The following is a 17487-nucleotide window of genomic DNA, read 5'->3' as shown; positions in this document are numbered from 1 at the left end:
ACTGGTCTCTGAATTAGCAGCATCAGACTTGTACATATTAGGGCACACATTTGCTGAAATGGATTAGCTGCCCATTTCCTTATCATTGCAGCCTGCGGTGCTTTGCTGTATAAACGTGTCTTCTTTGCCAACATGGTAAAACTGACAACTTTGTCTTAGAAACCCACTCCGTTGCATTTGTATCAATCTTAGGCAAGGCATCTGATCATCACCTTATCTTATTTACCTCTCATATTCCCATCCAACTCACATCCATTTTGTCCCTCCCTACAAAAAATAATTCTTCCCACCCACATGTAATTTACAGTGATACTCTCAAGGACCCTGCTGTCCATTCTTTGCCTCTTCCATTGCCCTTTATCCTGCATTGATAGATCTGCCTTTGTCCTCCCATACCTCTGCTCAGTAAAATCCTTACTTTGCCCCATCCTTTGAAGTGCTTTTGAGTGTCTTACTGTGTTTTAGGCAGGGATCAAATCCAATAATTTATTATTATGGCTCATTGTTCCACAATTGTTTTGTAATGTGTTTAAATCTCCGGCCATTCTGTGTACTGCCTGCAAATGTTCTTACTCACAATTCCTCTGATGATGGCCTCATGTTTCTGCTTTAGGTTACTTTATCCCTGTGTATTGGGTGAGATGTAAGCCTATGGGAACCTATTAAACAACATGGGCAAAATCAGCTGCCAGTAAGTTTACCTAAGCTGCCACTACCTCCAGAGTCAGGGACTTAACCAGTACCATCGTTAAGCCATTCAGCAAATTACATCTATGGAATGACTTCATCGTAAAATATCTCCCGTGCATCTTTAAGCAGAAGAATTTGAAAAGTAAAAGTTAGCCAAGTCATTGCCAATCTTATTAACCCACAAATTCAGAATTCCAAAATGTTTTATGGGCCTGCAGCCATCAGTCCATGAATATTTGGCTACTCATTTGCTTTCATCTACTAACCACATGAATAAGCTAGGTTATAAAGAGGGTACCAAACATTTTTCATTTCAGAAGCTCTGAGTGACTAATAAAACTGTATTCTCAAATGAAAGGACCATAGCCAAGATATTTTCTCATTGACAGCAAATCATTAAGAGTTTTGGCAGAGTAAACGATGCAAGAACCTTTCCACTTTTCACTGGTTTCATATTTCCATCCATTCCATGATATAAGATGCAGCTGTTCCCCTTCACAATGAAAGTGTAATTCAAATCTGTCTGAACATCAGGATTATGCAGATGCAATAGTAAACCTCTTTAATTTGTGGGTCATGCTTGCAAACACTTGACAGATGATGCAGCAAAACATGGGAATAATTTGCCCCATTATGATTGTGGCAACACAACAAAAAAGTGTGCACGATTCATCACCCCTCAAGCTCTGATCTCCAACATAGGTAATGGTCACCTCCAAATGGTAAACACATAAATGATTGAGAATGTAGTCAACAGAAGACTTTTCTGCGGCAGAGTAGCGCAGCTGGTAAAGATGCCATCTCACAGAGGCAGAGACCCAGGTTCCATCTTGACCTCGGATGCTCTTCTGTGTAGGGTTTGCATGTTCTCCCTGTGCCCTGGGTGCTTCAGTTTCCTCCCATATCCCAAAAACATGCGGGTGTGTATGTGTCAATGGGCCTGTGTAAAATGCCCCTAATGCGCAGGAAGGGAAATAACATGGAACTCGTGAATGGGTGATCGATGGTCAGCAAGGACTCGGTGAGCCAAAGGGACCTGTTTCCACGCTGTATCTCGAAACTAAATGTTCACAAATATAACTATAATATATTTATAGGAAGTTGGGAACAGAACATGAAATACCTTGTGTCCAATCCATAACGTGAAGGAGAGTTTCGGAGCAACACACTTTGCTCTTCCAAACATAATAATATGGCCAATTGTTGTTCTGCTGTTGAATATGAAATATATATGTGAAATATGAATATGAAGGCCTGTATAGAGTGGATATTGAGAGGATGTGTCCACTTGTGAGAGAGCCTAGGACCAGAGGCCATAGCCTCAGAATAAAAGGATGTACCTTTAAAAAGATGAGGATGAATTTCTTTAGTCAGATTAGTGAATCTGTGGAATTCATTGCCACAGACGGCTGTGGAGGCCAAGTCAATGGATATTTTTAAGGCAGAGATTCTTGATTAGTAAGGATGCCAGGGGTTATGGGGAGAAGGCAGGAGAAAGGGGTTGAGAGGTAAATATAGATCAGCCATGATTGAATGGTGGAGTAGACTTCATGGGCCAAATGGCCTAATTCTATCCTAGAATTTAATGAAATCCCCACAAAGAGGGGTGGCACAGTGGTGCAACAGCGGTAGAGTTCCTGCCTTATAGTGCCAGAGACCCGGGTGTACTCCTGACTATGGGTGCTGGCTGTCTGTACATTCAACCTGTGACCACATGTATTTTCTCCAGTTTCCTCGCACACCTTAAAGATGTACAGGTCTGTAGGTTAATTGGCTTTGGTAAAAGTTGTAAATTGTGTGTAAGTAATACTGTTGTATGGGGTGTTCACTGGCCACATGGATATAGTGGGCTGAAGGGACTGTTTCCGAGCTGTATCTCTAAAGTCTATAAAAATAAATTTACCAAATGCTTCACTTGCAGAGACAATCCCACACAGATTGTTGTTCGTTTAGTAATGCAAAGTTCATCCTATCCCATTGCATTGCAAATTAAAAGAATGTGTATTATGTAATGAAGACTATGTGGCTCCAATTACACCACAGCTGCAGAAAGTACTTAACTCAGTGATAACGTTTGGTGCCCTCCAGCATACTTTGAATGTAGTCTATTCCAAAATTTGAGTTTCAAATAATAACATATTGGTTTGATAAAAATATTTTTTCAAGTACAAATTATGGATCTTACACAGCGCCTTTGGTTTGTAACTTAACTCTATTAGTTTTCCTGATGATTTAGTAGATTATGATTAATGAAGATTTTAATTTGGACCAATTTAAGATTTGATTTAGAAAATCCGAACTTGGCACAGCTGATAGGGTTGGAGAGTTTGATCTTTTGAAATACCACGCAAAACTGTTGAAGCTAGTTGCAGGAATCTAGTACTCTTCAAAACCGTCTCACACCTTTTGCTCTTATCTCTGGCATTTGTTCCAACCATCTGACTGTCAAACCCCTCCCCCCCCCCCCCCCCCCCCCCCCCTCGCCTGCTTCAAGTTACTACTTGCCATGTTCTGTCCTGCCTCTCCCCTTTTCCAGCTTTCCTCTCCCCCACTGTAATCGGTCTGAGAAAGGGTCTCGATGTCACCTATCCATGTTCTCCAGAGATGCTGCCTGGGTTTACTTCAGCACTACAACACTTTGTATTCTTTTGTGTACTAACCAGCATCGTGCAGCTTTTGTTTTTTACAGTATTTTAAAATATTCTTCAGAACTACACACGTCAGAATTTTACAATTTAATTTTCTAATATTTTATATCAATGCAGATTTATTGTATACCTATCTGAGTTTAAGAGTTTAGTTTATTGTCACGTGTCCATACTGACCAAGTTGGCATGCTAGGCTAGTCCCATTTTCCTACATTTGGCCCATAGCCTTCCAAACTCTTCCTATCTATATGTCTATCTATTCAATGTCTTTTAATTACATTGGATGCAAACCATTTTCTTGAAGTTTCAGAAATGATTTGCATCCAAAGTATAATTGTATCAGCTTCTGTTGGCAGCTCATTCCAGATATGTACTACCCAAAATGTTGTCCCTGAGGTCCCCCTTAAATGTCTTCCCACTCGACTTTAGCCTATGCTCACTGTTTTAGAATACTACACCCTGGGGAAAATAAAAAAGCATTGATTTTAATCTATGATAGCTACCCTTACTAATCAAGAACCTATCAATCTCTGCTTCAAAAAATACCCAATGACACAGCCTCCACCGCCATCTGCAGTGATGATTTCCACACATTCATCCTCTAAATATTTGTGTGCATCGATAGACATCCCGCTGCATGGATGTCAGCTCCTAAATGAAAACAGAGTTATAGTTATGGAAAGTTTTTCTTTATTAATCAGCGGCAAGAGAAGAATAACAACAACCATGATGACCGACAGAGATCCCGTGCTGTTGTGAGTCTTGTGTTTAAAAGCCAGACTTTGAAAAAACATCCTTGCGGGCATTGTCAGAACCATTACTTCCATGAGTTGAGTCTCAATATTATTGGAAAGCTGGCTCCCAATGTGGACCTCAGTGCCCCAAAGAGGCAGTTCCGATGAAAAGTTAGCATATTGCAGTGAACTCCCTTTATATGGGACCTTAAAAATTCAGACAGGTCCTGCAGATGGCAGAAGGTTTATCTGCCTCCAGAGTATGAGGCCTGCACATTTAAACAAGGAGCTCTATTCGGAAGGTAGGAACACGTCAGCAATAGCATTCACCTCTATTCCTCAAACATGGACTATGTCTCCTCTGATCCAGGTCTATTTTCGCCTAGTGGTTATTTATAAGGACCAACAGTAGCAGGGATGTACAGGAGAAAATTTAAATAGGAGATCAGCTTCTGTCCCTCCCTCTTAGCTTATATGTGTATGTATGTGAGGTGGGGTGGGGTCAACTAGCAACGAGCAACGGGGGTACAACTTGGAAAATTAAAATCAGGCCAGTGAGGTGACAACAGTATTCACCAATTCATATTACCTCAATTCTCACCACCGTCAGGATTTAGGGTGGCTTGACAGCAACAAATGCTATGATGCCGTACTTCTGACTGTGTTAACCAAGTGCTTGAATGTGTGCCAGTCACTTGGTCAAACTCTGTGACCAGACTTGGGGAAAGGGCTGTAAGGTTAGGTGAGACATGAAATGTTGCCATTCCATTCCCTTCTGGAGGAGTCAGTGCTGATTTGATACTGGACTATATCTTTTCTCATTGAAGTATTTAAAGAAGATTTAAAGTTTCCTTAGTCGCATATGTGGTTGTGTGTCAGACTCCACTTCTGTCGAACTTTCAGTCTGAAGAAGGGCTCTGACCCCGAAACGTCACCCATCCTTTTACTCCAGAGATGCTGCCTGGCCCGCTGAGTTACTTCAGCACTTTGTGTCTATCTCCGCTTCTGAAAATGGGTTCCACTGAAGCAATGCATTTCGCTCAAGTGGAACGTTCTTTGCCATGGATCAATTGTGGCAGCCTGCATCCAAAACCACGTTGTGAAGCTCGTCAAGCATGAAAGGACGCAGCTGTTTGGAACTGTTTGCGTGTGTACTTGGGCAGGTGTTTGTTATGTTGGAAAATGGTGTTGCCTTGCTTAAGGGATTTACTGCAGTTGGATATGTTTCTCCACTTCTTCAAGGTTGATTGCAACACTCAGCCTGGATGGAACTTCTTCCCACATTTGAGGTTGCTAACCCTCATCCCAGTGCCTACTGAATTATTGATTAAGCCAAGATTTGATTATAAGGATTTCCATGCTTGTTTTTGAATTCCTCTATGGTTTTGCTTGTCTCTTTTTGATGTTCTGCATTCCCTACTACACTCCAATACATATGCAAACTTCTATCCCTGGCTTTCTAAGTACCCCACTGTTTTGAAAAACACATAAAGTGCTGGAGTAACTTTAGACTGGATTTGAAGAAGGGGCCCGACCTGAAACATCTGCAATACATATTCTCCATAGATTTTGCCTGACCCACTGAGTTACTCCAGCCTTGTGTTTTTGCTCAAGATTCCAACATCTGCAATTCCCTACCATCTGCAGTTGTCAACCCCAGTGTTTTGTGGCTCTAGAATTGGAGTCTTACCTTGAGCTGTCACGGTCCTGAGCCCAATTTCCTCTATCTCCTGCAAGATACGGACTCAAGGATAGAGAATGCTGGAAATACTTGGTGGGTTAGTCCGCATTTGCAGAAACAGAAACAGAGATGGGAATAGATTGGAAAAACAGCGTTTTAATCTGCACTTGCTTTTTCCAGTGCAGAGGAGACCACAACATGAACACTGAATGCAGTACATTAAATTGGAAGAAGCGTGGGTGATTTGCTGCTTCACCGAGGAATGTTTAGATATCTGGATAGTGGATGGGGAAGAGGTGATATGCCGCCATTGCATCTCTTTGAGATGCACAGAGAATTCTGTACGCAGCCAAAACCATCACACTTACCAACTACCCTTCCATTTACACTCCATTCACACCTCACGCTACCTTGGCAAGGCCACCAGCATAATCAAGAATGTCGCACCCCAGCCACTCCCTCTTCTCCCCTCACCCATGAGGCAAGAGAGAAAGAAGTGTGAAAATGCACACCAGAATCAGGGATAATTTTTTCCCAGCTATTATCAGGCAAACATACCAACAGCAAGAGAGATGTCCTGAGCTACTATCTACCTCATTCGTGACCCTCGGACTATCTTTACTGGACTTTATCTTACACTAAACGTGATTCAATTTATCCCATTATCATGTATCTGTTCACTGTGACGGCTCAACTGTAATCATGTATTGTCTTTCCGCTGACTGGTCAGCGAGCAACATTAGTCTAAATTGCCTCCTTTTGCACCTTAAAGTTCTACAATTCTGTCTTGCTAACCCTGCCAGCAGGCAGTTTGGTCCATTAGGCTCTAGTTGTTAAAACATGTTTTATCAATCTTGTACAAAATTGTTTGATCCTGATTATATGGTGGATAAAATTACCCACTTGGTGATGCAGTTCTATCTGCTCATTCTGCATTTCTGTTTCAGCAAAAAAAAACCTCCATTTGATTCAAAGTCGTTTTCATTTCGGCTGGCTCTTGACGAATATCCCACACTGCAGATCAACCTTATCCAGTGTACGGAAGCACTTAATTCAGGCAATTTGAAATATTTTAGGTTTGGCTGTAGGATTTCAGAGTGAGGAATTGCTCTGCTCACACCAGGAATGCAGAGCAGTAGGAACAAGTTAAGGGGCTGTCCCACCGCGGCGAACTAACCCACGAGTTCAGAAGAGTTTGCCCTCGACTCATACTCGCAACATTATCGACACGAGGTCCTGGGTCTTTGTAACTCTCCTTAATGCTCGAGAGCAGTCCCCGCGTACTCAAGGCCTCAGCTAGGTCGTGGCGTATTTTTCAACATGCTGAAAAATGCCCGCGAGTGAAAAAAGGTCGCCATGGAAAAAAAATCAATATTTTTTTTACTCGTAGGTTTAGTCGAGGTAGGTCGTAGTAGGTCGGCATGTTATTCGTAGGTAATCAAGGGTAGTCGAAGGTAGTCGAAGGTAGTCGTAGATAGTCTTCAACATAGTCGAAGGGAGGTCGAAGGAGATCGAAGGAGGTTGTCTTCACTCTCCACTATTCGGTGCCCAATTTTCCCGAAGCTAATCGAACCTAGTCTTCCACATAGTCGAAGGAGGTCTTCAACATGACACTTTTTCAAACTCTCCTAAACTCTTCTAAACTCGCCAATTAGGTCGCCGCAGTGGGACAGCCCCTTTATGCTTTAGTACAAAATATACACAAGATATATCTGAAGAAGAGTTTCGGCCCGAAACGTTGCCTATTTCCTTCGCTGCCGCACCCGCTGAGTTTCTCCAGCACTTTTGTCTACCTTCGATTTTCCAGCATCTGCAGTTCCTTCTTGAACATATACAAGATATTCGTTTGGTTGCTCACCATTTTAACTCCTCTTCACATCCTCTTACCAACCTTTCTGTCCTAGACCACCTCCATTGAGTGAGGCTACATGCAAACTGAAAGAACAGCACATCATATTCTTCTTCACCAGTCTGAAAAAGGGTTCTGACCCAAACGTCACCTATTCTTTTTCTCCAGAGATGCTGTCTGACCCGGTGAATTGCATCATGTGTCTCTCTTCAGCACCTCATTTTCCGCTTGGGTAGCTTACAACCCAACGATATGGGGTAACTACCTACCCTCTACCTGTGCTCTCGTCCACCCCAGTTGCACCCATTTGTCCTACTATCCTGCCCCCATCCTTGGCACCTTCCACCTATATCTCTCCCTCTGTCTTTGCATTTCACTCCTTTTCATCTCTTGCCTTTGTCCACCTATCTGCCAATCAAAACCTCCCCTCACTTGTATCATAGAAACATGGAAACATAGAAAATAGGTGCAGGAGGAGGCCATTCGGCCCTTTCGAGCCAGCACCGCCATTCATTGTTATCATGGCTGATCGTCCCCTATCAATAACCCGTGCCTGCCTTCTCCCCATATCCCTTGACTCCACTAGCCCCTAGAGCTCTATCTAACTCTCTCTTAAATCCATCCAGTGACTTGGCCTCCACTGCCCTCTGTGGCAGGGAATTCCATAAATTCACAACTCTCTGGGAGAAAAAGTTTTTTCTCACCTCAGTCTTAAATGACCTCCCCTTTATTCTATCCTCCCAACACTTACCAGAGTTTGGCCCACCCACCCCCTCCTGTTTTACAGTTCCCTCCCTCAACTACAATCAGTATGAAGAAGTGTCCCGACCTGAAATGTCACCTATCCGTTCCCTCCACAGATGCTGCCTGACATGCCGAGTTACGCCAGTGCTTTTGTGTTTTACTTCAGTACAAGTCCACCTCTCTTAGTGCACGCTAAGGGAAGCCTAGTCAAATTCAGCATCTAGGCTGGGGATCATCACCCAGTGAGGCAACAAGGAAATGTGAGAATAGAAGGGGGAGGGTGGCTGAGGGAATTGACAGGAAGAGAAATGGAGTGCCTGAGAAGATACTGGAGAGAAGGGAGAGAGAAGATGGAAGAGATGGGCTGCAGAGGAGAATAGTGACAATGCGACATACATGTGCATTGAGACTGTTTTAGTTCAACAACTAAATCAATAATCTCTGGTCATGATCCCACTTCCCATTTATGATTCCATTTCTCCTGTTTCTTCCGCAAGTTGTGATCCAACATTTCCCTTTCACACCTCTTTCTATTGACTTGTGCTTCTTTATCTGTCTAACATTTGCTTGTGGCATCCTCGCTTTTGTCCTTTAATCTTTCCAGCCTTCAATCTATCACCATCCTTAGCTCCTTCCGCCACTCTGCAATTGCCCTGTGTTGTTGTCGCTAAACAAACAATTTCATCTCTAACTTTGTAAAAGTCTAGTGGCAAGTCAGCAACCTCAGTTCGCCAGCCGAATGGTTTCCTCAGTTTTGATTTTGATTCTAGGTTTTTACTAACTATATAACACCTTGCTTTTGAATGATAATGCAGAAAGAGTCAAGGTTGGGTAAACTGACACACCATCCAGAACCAAGAGCAGGTCAGCACAGGAAGGGCCCCTTGAGCCCACAATGTTTGGGCAAAACATAATGCCACATTAAACTGATCTCATTTGTCTGTACATGATCCATATTTCTATATTCCCTGCACTTCCATGTGATTATCTAAAAGCTTCTTAAAAGCCACTGTTGTATCTTCCTCCACCACCACTCCTGGCAATGTATTCCAGGCCCCAGCTACTTTCACTGTAAAACACTTCCCCCTCACATCTCCATTACATTTTCTGCCACTCACCTTGTAGCTATGCTCTCATGTTGGACATTCCCATCCTGGGATAAAGGTTCGGATTGTTCATCCAGTCTATGCCTCTCATAATTTTATATACACCTCTCGTCCCCTCAACCTCTGATGTTCCAGAGAAAATGATTCAAGTCTATCCAACCTCTCCCTGTAGCTGAAACTCTCTAATCCAGGCAACATTCTGATAAACCTTCTCTATGCCCTCACTAGAGTCACCACATCTTTACACCACCATTTCCACCCTAAGATAGACACAAAATGCTGGAGTAACTCAGCGGCACAGACAGCATCTCTGGAGAGAAGGAATGGGTGATATTTTGGGTCGAGGCCCTTCTTCAGACTGATTTCCACCCTGCATATGCCAAACAGTTTAAGGAAGGGTTGCAAAGTATCAAATCAAAAGATGTGGTGATGATTTTCAGGCTTAGTTTGAACTTGGTTGGCACAAAGCAGAGGGCCAAGGACAGAGAGCTCAGATTGTGAGTGTGTTGGAGAATTAAAGAATTAAAATATATCTCCAGATACTCGCTGTCAAGCTAAAATCCAGATTAGCACATAGGCAGGTGAAAAAGCAATAGAACACGAATATCACCAGTAAATCGGCAAATATGTTGGAGTAGCAAAGGACTCAATCTGATAAAATGGACATTATAGATTCAAGTGTTATGCAGAACAGTGGGAATTATAACAAGGCACAAGCATATTTGGGGAAAGGAATGTGAAATGGAGGTTGAACTATTGTTGGTGGAATACCTAATCTTCACTTTGTTCCAATATTTTTAGAAACAATACCTGTCAGCGTTAGTGGGGTCTGATCTATTGATGCTGAGCCATCTGGTGGCTGGGTGTGGAACTGCTGGATGGATTTTGGCTTCCTGAGTACAATGTGGGATCCTGCTTTTCACTTTAACGTTATGTGACATTTTCGACAAAGGAATGCCTTATGCATTATGACATGCAAACGTTGACATTTTAAAAGTCATTTTCCCATAGCCTTTGGATTTCACAGTGCAATTTGAAATGTTTTGTTAGAATCCATTTTGATTTGAACAAACTGGTATTAATCAAATTAGCTTTAAATGTTACGCTTTTTGGCTTGCATACACAATGACTGGGAATGTGAGTGGTGGTTCTTCACAAGTTATAGGAACAGAATTAGGTCATTTGGCCCATCGTCTACCCCACCATTCAACCGTGGCTGATCGATCTTTCCCTCTCAACCCCACTCTCCTGCCTTCTCCACATAATCCTTGACACCCGTACTAATCAAGAAACTGTTCATCTCTGCCTTAAAAATATAAAATAACTTTGCTTCCAAAACCATCTGTGACAAAGAATTCCACAGATTCACCACCCTCTGACTAAAATAAATTCTGCTTCTATAACTTTGTGTCTGATTTTAACTTCTCCATGACGACCTTCTAACTTTTCAGTCTGCAATTTCCCTGGGGTTTTTTAATGTCATTGGAATGAGCTGCCGAAATAAGAATGGGCCACTGATTGGGGCTTAGTCAGTTTTGTACTCTAATTTTACACTAACAGCAAAGAGCACATCAAGCGTCCATCTTGGAGAGCATGTGTTGAGGTGCGATTCAGCTGCGATGTCCACACTTTCTAGCAAGAGTTTTTTTTCTCAGTGCTATAAATATTAAGGGTAATTAGAGAGAGAGTGGGACCTCTCAGGAATCAAAGCAATCACCTCTGTGTGGAGCCACAGGAGATGGGCAAGGTCCTCAATGAGTATTTCTCCTCTGTATTTACCGAGGAACTTGGGGCAGTCAATGGAAGTGTCTTGAGAGCAGTCAGTGTTACTGTTGAAGAAGTACTCAAGGTACTGTCGTGTATGAAAGTAGACAAAGCTCCAGGGCCTGATCAGATATATCCGAGGACATTGCGGGAAAATAGAGAGGAAATTGCGGGAGCCCTGGTTGAAACTTACAATTCATCCTTAAATACAGGAGAGGTGCCTGAAGACTGGAGGGTGGCAAATGTTGTGTCTCTTTTCAAGAAGGGCTGCAGGAAAAATGCTGGGAATTATAGGCCGGTGAGCTTAACATCTGTAGTTGGAAAGTTACTAGAGAGTATTCTGAGGGATAGGTTATACAGGCATTTGGATGGGCGAGGGCTGATTAGGGACAGTCAGCATGGTTTTGTGCGTGGGAGGTCATGTCTCACAAATCTGATTGATTTTTTTGAAGACGTGACCAAAAAGGTCGATGAGGGCAGAGCTGTAGATGTTGTATACATGGATTTTCAGCAAGGTTTTTGACAAGGTTCCGCATGGTAGGCTGCTCTGGAAGGTTAGATCGCATGGGATCCAAGCAGAGATAGCTGAATGGATAGCAAATTGGCTCCATGGAAGGAAGCAGAGGGTGATGGTGGAAGGTTGCTTCTCGGACTGGAGGCCTGTGACTAATGGTGTGCCTCAGGGTTCGATGCTGGGCCAGTTACTGTTTGTCATCTACATCAATGATTTGGATGAGAACATATAGGGCAAGATTAGCAAGTTTGCTGATGATACAAAAGTGAGTGGTTTTGCAGAAAGTGAAGACAGTTGTGAACGATTACAGCAGGATCTGGATCAATTGGCAAGGTGGGTGGAGGAATGGTTGATGGAATTTAATACAGAGAAATATGAGGTGTTGCATTTTGGGACGTCGAACAAGGAAGGAATGGCCTACACAGTGAATGGTAGGCCTCTGGGTAGTGTTGTAGAGCAGAGGGATCTAGGAATACAGGTGCATGGTTCCTTGAAGGTCGAGTCGCAGGTAGATAAGGTGGTCAAAAAGGCTTTTGGCACTTTGGCCTTCATCAGTCATCGTATTGAGTATAGAAGTTGGGAGGTCATATTGCAGTTGTATAAGATGTTGATGAGACCGCATTTAGAATATTGTGTTCAGTTCTGAGCACCATGTTATAGGAAAGCTATTGTCAAGCTTTAAAGGGTTCATAAAACATTGACGAGGTTGTTGCGAGGACTAGAGGGTGTGAGCTATTGGGAGAGGTTGAGTTGGCCGGGTCTCTATTCCATGGAGCGCAGGAGGAGGGGGGGTGATCTTATAGAGGTGTACAAAATCATAAGAAGAATATACCGGGTAGACACACAGAGTCTCTTGCCCAGAGTAGGGGAATGGAGGACCTGAGGACATAGGTACAATGTGAAGGGGAAAAGATTTAATGGGATTCCAAGGGGTAACTTTTTCACATAAAGGGTGGTGGATGTATGGAACAAGCTGCCAGAGGAGGTAGATGAGGCTGGGACTATCTCATCATTTAAGAAACAGTTAGACAGGTACATGGATAGGACAGGTTTGGAGGGATATGGACCAAGCGCAGGCAAGTGGGACTAGTACAGCTGGGACATTGTTGGCCGGTGTGGGTAAGTTGGGCCGAAGGGCCTGTTTCCACACTGTATCATTCTATGACTGTGCTGGGTCAGTCATGTAACCTCCTTTGGCTGCTAGTCTTCACTAGTATGGTGCTTCTTAAAAAGGTCTTATCCATGTGCCTCAGTCAGTTTGAACTCTTCCCAGGATATGTTCCCATCAGTTAGCTTTCAGGACAAATAGCCTTTAAATATAATTGTTGTCAAATTTCAGGAATGTAAAGAAATCTTCTGCACTTCATCTATAGTTTTGGGCGGCACAGTGGCGCAACGGTAGAGTTGTTACCTTACAGTGCCTGAGGCCCGGGTTCGATCTTCACTACGGGTGCTGTCTGCGCAAAGTTTGTACGTTCTCCCTGTGACTGTGTAGGTTTGCTCTGGGTGCTCCTGTTTCCTCCCACATTCCAAAGATGTGAAGGTTTGTAGGTTAATTGGCTTCTGTTAATTGTCCCTAGTGTGTAGGATAGTGCTAGTGTACGGGTGACCATTGGTCGGTTCAAACTCGGTGGAACAAAGGGCCTGTTTCCATACTGTATCTCTAAAAATAAAACTTAAAAGACATTTAGTTAATTAGAACACAGGAATGATTTGTCAAATGATGTACTGTAATACTGCAATACTGTGCAAAATCTCTGAAAGGAATGGATTAATTGTTAATGGAAATGTTTGCGATATATTTGATTGTTGTAAGAATTGGTCTGATATCAATAAGTGAGATTGATTGAACAAGACTAGCTGATCCCATGAGTTTGAAATAATGTATTCATCACCAAGCAAGCATAATGCCTAATTCTCTTTCAGTTATTTGTTTAAGTAACTAGTACTGTTAACGTCATGAAAATATTTCTATCTGCCCAGCTAGAACAAGAGAAATGACTGGTGGTAACTATGGTGCTCTTGGCACATGTTCTCTGCAAACTGCATTCAAAATCTATTCAAGTGAAAAAGATGGTAAAAGCTAAGTTGGCTGTCACTTGACTGATAAGACTTCCGGATTTTTCCCTTGTGTTGCTACTGCCTACTCGCATAGGACAATGCGCTCAGGAACAAAATGAATTTGTCTAATTCTGCTGGCTATGAAAAGGGCTTCAAGAACGAGTTTATGTGGCTTTGCTAACCCTCTGTTGAAGGAGAACAAACCACTGCACAATACCGCCATCCATTAATTTGCTTTGCATGATATGGGCACCCTTGCCGTCGCACGGTTCCAGGGACCAGGTGGTTCGTGCCTTTGGGGGCTGTCTGTGTGAGGTTGTCTCTGTGGGTTTCCATTGGGTTCTCTGGTTTCCGCTCGATGCAGGAATTATATGCTTGTTAGTTAACTGACTGCTGTAAATTAGCAATTAGTGCAGGTAAGGAGTTGTGGAATCAGTGGGGAGTTGATTGGCATGTGTGGGAGAGACAGAGATGGAGAGGGAGAGACAGAGAGGGGGAGGGAGAGAGAGAGAGAGAGAGACAGAGAGAGAGAGAGAGAAAGAGAGCGAGAGAAGAAAGAGAAACACAGTAGGAATGGACAGAGAGAGGGGAAGAGAATACATTGCAAAGGCATAGGGTTATATAAAGAGGGGCAATGGGATTGCTTTGCTGAAAGCCAGATTAGATCCCTCCCTTCTGTGTTGTAGTAAGTAGTGCATGGCCACCATAGCTTGTGTGTGATGTTTATTATTTTCTTTTTTTAATTATTATCTTCTTCCATTGCAAAGTTCTAATCTTCCCTTCCTCTTCTGTTTCATTATACAAGGAGTTCCCTTGGTCCTCAGTAGCTCCACCACTGGAACCCTGCTTCTCGCGGCCTGCCAGGCCAGCCAACCAGCGTCCGCCATCGCGATGGGCTGCATACTCCCCTTCTGCCTCCCTGTCGTCATCCCCTGAAGATTTGATTTGTATGGATCTACCCTGTGCCTGCGACCCACCTGCAACGGATCACGAACACGACCCAGAGCACAAGCCTGCATAATCTACACGTTAGTTGTAAGGAACATTGTAATTGACTGTCACCGCGACTCCATGTAGTGGACAAACTACTCGACAAAGCTGGAACGTGCTGTTGTGTATTAAACACAAAACACAATGGCTACACCCGGACTCAGACTGAGAGTACTGTCCATACAGATGGCTGTAAAGATGGCAATTCCTTTGCTTGTTACGCAGTGGTTTGTGAATCTCTTGTTCATTTTATTTGGCCATTTCGGTAAGCAAACAAAACAAGATGAAGGATGCACAGTGTAGACTCTGAAGAGAAGCTCCACACATCTTGTGCTCTTCCTTCATTGGGGCAGGTGTGATGAGGATTTATTGTTACCCCCCAAGTTCAATTCTTAAACCAATAGACATGTATTCAGTGTAATTTTCCTGACAGCTGGGAATCAAGTGTTAAGCTCCTGAATAAGACAATGTTCACCTGAATCAGACATGTCTGTGGCCGCGATTGAGATGTACTTGTCCGTGATTTAAGGCCAAATCAAATGCTTCAAATCCATCAGTGGGAAGAAGTGGTGACGCTCAGTCCCATCCTGTCAAAGATGTTGCTGGCTGGCTACCAAGCTTCAGTGCAGGTATTAGTTGAATCACCCGGCCATTCCAGATGGTTAAATGGGGGGGGGGGGCGACAGATCGATTCAAGTGGGGGAATTTTTAATCTAGTGAACAAAATTCCAATAAATGCAAAAAAGAATGTTTAAAAGAATTACTACAATATAAAAAATTATAGCTACTATATCTACACAGTCTTGTAATTCATCGCTTACTGTAGCTTCACAGTGTTACCATGTAGAGTTGCACACCCTAGCAAGATGGTTACGGTGCTAAGGTATTTGCCTGTAAACGTACACTATACAATAAAGGAAGGTTCTCGAGAAGTTGACGGGGTTAGAGTGGTCTCTCAGTAATTTGGGCTGCCTTTCTTTTACATTGCACTGTATTGGTTTCCATGTATAATAGTGCTGATTATATTCTTTTAAAAAAAAACATTAATTTTTTATTTTACTATTGATACCAGTGTGATTTTTTGTAACTTGCTTCATATGAATTGAAGCTTTAGTTAGGATGACACAGAGTTTACGGTGCTCACGAGTAAAATGAGCTCAACCGTCCAGGTTTAGGGACAAGATAAAAAAACCCATATTGAATAAAGTTTAAATAAACTTTTGCTAGAGCTTAAAGCAAAAAAAAGAAGAGAGGTAAGGACAGTCTTAACAAGTTAGTTGAATGATGGTACAATACTTGACTTGCATGCCATTGGGTCCATAGCACTTTAGTGCATGTATATAGCTACTGTACCCCAATATCACATTAAAAAGTGAAGAACAAAAAGACAACAAGTCCACTGTTACGAAGTTGTGAGTTTAATTATGTACTGTATTTTAATTATTGGTGTTTCTTGCATTAAATAGGGAGAAAACATTTTTAACTAAATTATTGTAACAGTTCAACTGTCTTGTGTACAGTATTGATAATTTTTGGAAAATATTGAGATATTGTTCAAACTTAATATTGTCATGAATGTCTTTAGGGTTCAGTGTAAGGCATAACTTACCCATAAATAAAGGTTTGAATTTCCAACATCTAATGTTGCTTCTCAAATTCCTTCGGAGTGAATGGGCTTATAAATATAATGCCAAGTACATTTTATGCAAGGGTGAGCATGTGTCTAGGTGTATGAGTTTGTGTGTAGTTGTGAGTTTACATGTAGTAATGAGAAATTACCTTGTTCTGTGTATGTGAGAAAAAATGTGCATGTCAGTCAGTCTTTATGTGAGAGTGTAAGAGTTTGTGTGGGAGAGAGAAAACCCATGGATCTGTGTATGAAAGTGCATTGTTTGTAGTGTTTCTGCATGCACGCAAGACCTCATGCCTGTGTCACAATCAACATAACGCTAGAGAAACTCAGCAGGTCAGGCAGCATCTGTAGAGGGAATGGCCAGGTGATGATTCGGGTCAGAACCCTTCTTCAGTCTGATGGAGTTGGAGTAAGAAAGCAGGAAAAGAGGGGTAGGCCAAAGTCTGGCAATTGATAGGTGGATAGACACAAAATACTGGAGTAACTCAGAGGGACAGGCAGCATCGTGGAAGAGAAGGAATGGGTGACTTTTCAGACTGAAGAAGGGTCTCGACCTGAAACGTCACCCATTCCTTCTCTCCCGAGATGCTGCCTGTCACGCTGAGTTACTCCAGCATTTTGTGTCTATCTTTGGTTTAAACCTGAATCTGCAGTTCCTTCCAAGACAAGTTAAAAGATGGATACAGGCGAGGGAGTGATTGGCAGATGGGTGGAGTAAGTGACAAAGGCTGGAATTTGAAAGGAGACAAAAGAGCGTCAGGTATGGAGAGAAAATGAGTGGAATGTCAAATCAGAGGGAGGGATATCGGTGGAAGGGGACAGGGGGGAGGGTATAGAAGAGGGTTAAAAGGAAAATATGGGACCCGGGGATGGTAGATGAAAGTACATTGGAGAGAAAAGGAGCAGGGTGACAGTGTAGTGAGAGAAATAACGTCAGACTGAAGAAGATTCCCAACCCGGAACGTCATCTGTCCATTCCCTCGATAGATGCTACCTGACCTTCTGAGTTACACCAGCATTTTGTTTTTTTGCTCAAAATTCCAGCATCTGCAGTTTCTTTTGTCTCCATAATA

At 42.7% G+C, this 17487-nt stretch overlaps 1 protein-coding gene across 5 annotated transcripts in view; it reads left to right on the top strand.

Annotated features, from left to right (window-relative positions):
* mtcl1 (microtubule crosslinking factor 1) overlaps positions 1-16418 on the top strand; it is a 177519-nt gene extending 161101 nt beyond the window's left edge. For 4 of the 5 annotated variants that reach the window (XM_033019844.1, XM_033019842.1, XM_033019843.1 and 1 more), the window contains one exon: positions 14597-16418. In XM_033019844.1, the coding sequence (XP_032875735.1) occupies positions 14597-14812 (216 nt within the window). In that variant the 3' untranslated portion in view covers positions 14813-16418. The remainder of the gene's footprint in view (positions 1-14596) is intronic. The other variant, XM_033019845.1, reaches the window with a different exon arrangement.
* Positions 16419-17487: the final 1069 nt, after the last annotated feature.

The sequence above is a fragment of the Amblyraja radiata genome, chromosome 4, assembly GCF_010909765.2.
Source record: "Amblyraja radiata isolate CabotCenter1 chromosome 4, sAmbRad1.1.pri, whole genome shotgun sequence".
In the NCBI taxonomy this organism is placed as follows: Eukaryota; Metazoa; Chordata; class Chondrichthyes; order Rajiformes; family Rajidae; genus Amblyraja; species Amblyraja radiata.
The sequence above is the reverse complement of the archived record's forward strand: the minus strand, read 5'-3'. Positions and strand labels throughout refer to the sequence as shown.